The sequence below is a fragment of the Triticum urartu genome, unplaced genomic scaffold (genome assembly GCF_003073215.2).
Source record: "Triticum urartu cultivar G1812 unplaced genomic scaffold, Tu2.1 TuUngrouped_contig_4894, whole genome shotgun sequence".
Lineage (NCBI taxonomy): Eukaryota > Viridiplantae > Streptophyta > Magnoliopsida > Poales > Poaceae > Triticum > Triticum urartu.
In genome coordinates this window covers 760-7,500 of record NW_024115521.1, presented here as the reverse complement: position 1 = coordinate 7,500, position 6,741 = coordinate 760, and the positions used below count along the sequence as shown (strand labels likewise).

Below are 6,741 nucleotides of genomic sequence, written 5' to 3'. Positions count from 1 at the left end.
AGGCTCCCCCGCCAGTGCTCCCCGAAATAGATTCGTGGGTGGTTTCAGTTCTAAACCTGTTTCGATCTAAGTTTTTTTTTGCAAAAACATTAGTGCTGATTTTGTGGGAGGCTCTGATTTTCCCGGCGCCTACCAGAACCGTAGTCTGATCTCATCTGATTTTTGTGGCGTCCACATCCACTTCCACGCCACGGCACAGGATAAATCAGAGCTCCGTTGCTTTGCTCTTTTATATGCAGCGTTTTCGTTGCTCGATTAGATGGAATGGCACCATGGAGTTTACACACACGTAGTATTGTTGCTCGATTAGCAGGCGGTGGATTGTTGGATCTGATAAAAGACACAAATTTTCCTTCTGTTTTCCCCTTGTCCATGCTATAAAATACTTGGGGTCTGCCCTTTATTCAGGATCCCCCCACTCATAACAAATACTTAATACAAATTTACAGTACATTGATTGAGATCTGTAATTCATTTTGTTCAGTATAATACATGAACACATCTGTTTATAAAAATACAAAAAGAGTTACATAAATTACACAAGTTCAAAAATAATAATTAGATTGGCCCACCCCGTCGCTTCCTCCCTGGCAAGGTACTACTACTTCCTTCATGTGTATCCTGAGCTCGACTTGTAACAAAATGAACAAATGATTTATGAGGGGGGATCCTTGATTCATATTCAATTAGAGTGAACTCTCCTTCTGGCCTAACACTAGGATCTGCTAGAAGCTCTCCAAATGTCACACTTGGTGATTCCTCCTTGATTGGAACATTACTTGTATAACTTGTCATGGTAAGTGGATGCAAAGCAAAGTCCGTTATGTCGACTGGAAGGCCTTGTTCTTTAAGCTTGCTTGGGTGCTCACCATATATGGAGAGGTTTCTTTCAACATGTCTTATCCCCTTACCAAATATGCAACGCCAAAACTGAACAGTGAGGTTCATTCTCAACACCTGGGCGAACGTATTTACTGCTACAAGTGAACCTTGCTTACCATATAACTCCTTGGCAAACTCATCTGTTAATTATACTAGTTGTGGATGTTCTGCAGGGTCTACACTCCCGAATGCTAGGGTCTTAAAAAGATACCTCAACTCATCATAAGACAAAACACTTAGGAAAATAGGTTGCACTGATCCAAAACGGGCTAATCTTTTCAGTTTACTTACGATGATGATCTTGCTTCCTCTACTCATTCTTACGAGAAACAAGTGAAACTTTTTCCATTCGTCGTCACTTATATCAGAAGCAAACTCTATAACTACCAACATCATGTCAAACATGGCCCCTCCATGGTCCAGTATCGTCAAGAGGTTGTCTCCATTCAAGTGCAATGTAGAGGAGAAGCGTGAGCGAACCCTTTCATCTGCACACACATGAGAAACCAATGTTTTCTTTCCAACTCCGAAACCACCTATGATTGGAAGAACTGTCGGTGCATGATCACCAGGAGGATTGTTGTGCTCCAACAAGAAGCTCAATAGTTTTTGCTTTTCAGCATGTCGGCTGAACATGAAGTTGTTGGTGTAAAGATAAACATCATATGGCCTACGAGACATGCGCTCACATCCACTCAGAAGGACAACAAATTCTGCCATGTTAGCAACAGCAAGTTCTAAGCTTTCCAAGGCACCATCTGACTCGAGGTGCATGGCCATGTCAAGCTTCTCAATTATTTTTTCGAGAACGCTTGAAAGGAATGGATATATACAAGATGCTGCTTGATGGGTCATCGATGCTAACCTCGTTAGTGTCTGCACTGTCTTGGAGGTTTTGATACCTCAAGGTGTCCAGCACGCGGTACCCTTTGTACATGGCCTCCGAGAGCATCTTTAGCTGCAACAACATCCCATAATTTGTTATGTACCGTGCATCTGCCTCCTCGATGATGATGCTGACTCTCATCAGGAGGTGCTGCAATCTCCTCACCACCTTCTCCTCTGATTGTGCATCGCTCAAAGATGAGTAGTACTTGTTCTTCAGGAAGGAGATGAAACGGCTCACTAGTTCACCTGTGACTACAGATATGGTAGCTTCCATGGCAAGCAAGAAGAGCGGCCGATGAGGAGAGCTACTGGTCGATCTCTATGTAGTCTGGACAAATTAACTAGCATCTGTCAAGTCTTGCAGAGTTCCGCACACAATAGAAAAGTCCCCATACTATTGACTGCGACGAGTTCAAGAGTGAGAGGCAGACGGCTGCTAACATGTACCATTTATAAACTGCCTGTACTTGTACTATATATTGGTCTACTAGCCCCAAGGAATACACTAGTTGGGCTCCTCGTAAAAACATGTGAGAATGACTAGCCAACTGCCCAAGCGTCATGAAAAGACTTGTATTTTTAATAGTCACAGTAGGTAGGTCTAAATTAATATTCTTCCACACTAACCTGTTTTTGGCCTTTGGAGATCATGGCGTCATTATTTTTTAATGATATTCCTCACGGATGTTTGAATCCAGGTTGAGAAAACAAAGGCTACCATTGTGTACTATATTCTCATACAATTAATATGCATATCATTTATGTTACACAACAGCAAAATACTTGAATTACTTCCTGAGTAGTCAATCATTTGGAAGATATATCTACCAGTTCTTCATGGCTCAAAACTGTTGCGCCATATGTGTTCTTCATGGCCAGGCTTCTGTTGATGGACAAACCTGATTGCTCTCTGCAATGGTAAATCTGTTGTGATTCTGAATTACTAGTTATTTAAGGATTTACCCGATGATGATTCATAGACCTCTTTCTTGTTAGTTTAATTTATGTTTCATTAGTTGGCCACCTTATTAATACTAGCTAGATCTTTTGAGTAGTAGTACTAACTGCCACTTAAGATGATGCTATATATGGCCACGCGAACATATCTGATGCTCATGTATCAGAAAATACGACAAGATTTTACATTACACAAGTTCTGCAACAATATTAGATCGGCACTCCCCGCCGCTTACTCCCTAGCATGGCACTAACTTCATGTGTATCCAGGGCACAGCTTGTAACAAAGTGAGCAGCTGAATTATGAGGGTGTATCCTTGATTCCCATGAAATTTGAATGAAGTTATTTGGGTCTAACACTAGGATCTTCTAGAATTTCCCCCAGTCTCACACTTGGTGATTCCTCCTTGATTGGAACATTAACAGTATAGTTTGTCATGGTAAGTGAATGTCAAGCAAAATCCGGAATGTCCACTGGGTGGCCTTGTTCTAAAGCATAGTTGGGTGCACACCATATATGGAGAGGTTTCTTTTAACCATACTTATCCCCTTGTTCAATATGCAACGCCAGAACTGGACATGGAGATTCCTTCTTAAAACGTCCGCGAACATATTTGTTTCAACAAGTGTACCTTGCATGCTGTGCAAAACCTTCGCGTCGAACCATGCGCGCTGCCTCGCAAGCGCCACAACGACGACGGGGCCGGGAGCTCCTCCCTCCGCCTGCTGGTGGAGGAGTGGCGCAAGGAGTAGGCGCAGAAGAGCGACGCTCTCTCCCGCAGCGCCGGCAGCCGGACCTGGAGCAACTTCGACAGGCTGGACCGAATATTCTCGCCTGTGCTCAAGCGTCTCCGGGCGGCTGTCAATCACCCTTGGCCACCCCTCCGGCGACATGCGCTCGAAATCAGGATGAGGTTCGGATGGCTACGCGCGCCGCAAAAAAGCTGCCGGAAGAAGGGGATTTGTCGCCGGAGATGTTCAATTGCAGCAGAGGGGGATATGGGAAATGAAGAACGCGGACCCTAAAACGGCCTCGCTCTAGTATATATTGCGGATTCTAAAGCGGTTCTCCGGCCTCCCGTAAAACATTTACATGTAGGGCCGTTTTTACATGACTTTTTCGGGCCGGGTTTTTTTGCTTGTATTGTAAATTAGCCGGAAAAACATGACCGGCGAGCTTTTAAGGGATCTGCATATGCTCTTAGCAATAGTCGTACCGTTTCCGTTTTCTCATGGGGCCCGACGGTCAGTGCCTACCAGCGATGTTGTTCGCTGAATCAATCTCCAATCTCCTTCCTTCCCCAAAGCCCAAACACGCCGTGGCATCGGCCACCGACGAGCGGCGCCGCCGCGCAGCACGTAGCATCCCCATCGGGTCTCGTGCGGACCCATGGTGGTCACCTACTTAAAATGAGACGCGGATTCTGTGCAACCCCCAACTACCTTCTTTCCAACCTACCATGGGTGCAACCACGAGCATCCTCCTGCCTTCCCTAGTCCAGCAATGAGCCGCACCTCGTGTGGAGCCATGGCGGTCGCCGACGTCAGGTGCGAGGGAGAATGGGAGGCGCGTAGCTAGTTCGACTACGAGCACCTCAAGGGCTGGCACGGGAGCCTCCCGGATGCAACGCGATGCCGCAGTGCTCCCAGGGTTCTTCGAAATCAATTCCTAGGCAATTTGTATCTAAACCTGTCCCGATTTCACTATCAAGTATAGCATAATGCTAGCCATAACATTGCAATGATGATGATGTTGATGATGCATATACCTCTTTCTTGTATGTTTAATTTCTGTTGCATCGGTTAGCCACCTACCCGAGAGACCGAGACTTGAAGCATTATCTAAGAAGCGCACTTCTGCAGATTTACTGTACATTAATTGAGATGGGTGATACATTTAGTTCAATGGTTCACAGCAACGATGCATCAATAAAATACAACAAGAGTTACATTTTACAAGTCTTGAAACAAAACTAGATTGGCACTCCTTGTCGCTTCCTCCCTGGCAAGGCGCTGCCCTGATGTGTATCCTGAGCACGACTTGTAACAATATAAACAAATGATTTCTGAGGGGGTATCCTGGATTCCCATGCAACTAGAGTGAAGTCTTCTTTTGGGACAACACTAGGATCTGTTACAAGTTCTGCAAATGTCACACATGGCAGTTCCTTCTTCACTGAAGCACCAAATGTGTAAGGTGTCATGCTAAGTGGATGCAAACCGAAGTCTGTTATGTCCATTGGATGGCCTTGTTGTATAAGCGTGTTGGGATGCACGCCATACATGGAGAGGTTCCTCTTGACCACTCTCATCCCCTCGTCCATTATGCGCCGCCAAAACTGAACATCGAGATTCCTTCTCAAGACATTCGCGTACGCATTTGTTGCAAGAAGTGAACCATGTGCATTGTGCAACTCCTTGGCAAATTGATCTGCCATTTGTACTAGCCGAGGATGTTCTGCGGGCTCTACACTCCCGAAGGATAGTGCCTTGAAAAGGTATCTCAACTCGTCGTAAGATAGTACACTTAGGAAGATCGGTTTCACCGTTCCCAACCGGGCTAATCTCTTAAGTTTGCTTACGATGATGATCTTGCTTCCTCTACCCATCCTTATGAGAAACGAGCAAAACTTTTTCCAGTCATCATCATCTACATCAGAAGAAAACTCAATAACTACCAACATCATACCAAACATTGTCCTTCCATCATCAAGTATTCCCAAAAGGCTGTCTCCAATCAAGTGCAAAATAAAGGAGAAACGTGAGCGAACCCTTTCATCGCCACACACATGAGCAACCAAGGTTTTCTTCCCAACTGCGACACCACCTATGAGCGGGAGGACGCCCCATGCATGATCACCTGAAGGATCGTTGTGCTCCAACAAGAAGCTCAAGAGCTTTTGCTTTTCAGCGTGTCGGCTAAACATGAAGTTGTCGGTGTAAAGGTAAACGTCATATGGCCTGCGAGACATGCGCTCACATTCGCTCAAAAGCACAACAAATTCTGACATGTTAGCAACAACAATTTCTAAGCTTTCCAAAGCACCATCTGACTCGAGGCGAATGTCCTTGTCGTCGTTCACCATTGTTGTTCGAGAACGTTTGAGTGGAATGGCTAAATACAAACTGCTGCTAGATGAGTTATTGCTGCTAACCTCATCAAAGCCTGCATCGTCTTGGAGGGCTCGGGACCTCCAGGTATCAAGCAGACGGTGCCCTCTGTACATGGCCTCTGAGAGCATCTTGAGCTGCATCATCATCCCTGAGTTGGTTATGTATCGAGCGCCTGCTTCCTCGACGATGGTGCTGTCAGTGTGGAACGACACCTATGGGATCACAAGAATCCCTACTACGGTTGCCGGGGCGCGGGATTGCGAGAAGAGCAGGGCTAGTAGACAGCACAAGGATCGTTTACCCAGGTTCGGGCCGCGAGGATGCGTAAAACCCTAGTCCTGCTTTGGTGGGTGTATTTCAGAGAGTTCTTGAGCTCTCGAACTAGTTGTGGTCAGTGTGTGGTTCGAAAGAGCCGAATCCTTCTCCAGTATGCCATGGGCCTCCTTTTATAGTCGGAAGGGGCTACCACAGTGGCACACAGGAGGTGGAAAGGTGTACAGTGCCCTGAGCTTATCGCTCGTATTACAGGACAAGACGCATTTAATGCGTAGCTTAGGTGTCCCCTTGCTTTATTGGGGACGGGGGCGAGGCCCGTCCCGTCCGTCGCCGCTCCTCCTCGCTTTGACACGTGCCCTGGCCAGTGAGGCGCGTGGTGCCATGTAGGCAGGCAGGCAGCTGAGGTGGCGCAGTGGAGGAGCCTTCACGAAGATCTGCATGCCGCCACGCAGGCGCTCGATGAGTTGGCCTGGGAGCTGCATGTTGCCACGCAAGTGCCCGCCCAGCTGGTTGGGCTAGCAGCTGCATGCGAACGACGGTGGAAGCTTGGTTGGCGTGGGCCTGGCGGTGGCCCTGCTGGCATCCTTGGTGAGGGCCTTGCCGGGTGGCCCGGCAAGGGTCTTG

The 6,741-nt window shown here is 46.9% G+C and overlaps 1 protein-coding gene and 1 pseudogene across 1 annotated transcript; both read right to left on the bottom strand.

Moving 5' to 3' along the window:
• Positions 1–558: 558 nt before the first annotated feature.
• Positions 559–2,126, bottom strand: LOC125528468 (annotated as a pseudogene).
• Positions 2,127–4,630: 2,504 nt separating this feature from the next.
• On the bottom strand, positions 4,631–6,033 carry LOC125528467 (the record flags this gene model as incomplete). Its single annotated transcript, XM_048692939.1, has 1 exon — positions 4,631–6,033. A coding segment is annotated over one exon (1,333 nt), but the record flags the coding sequence as incomplete, so codon positions are not given.
• Between the last annotated feature and the right edge of the window lie 708 nt (positions 6,034–6,741).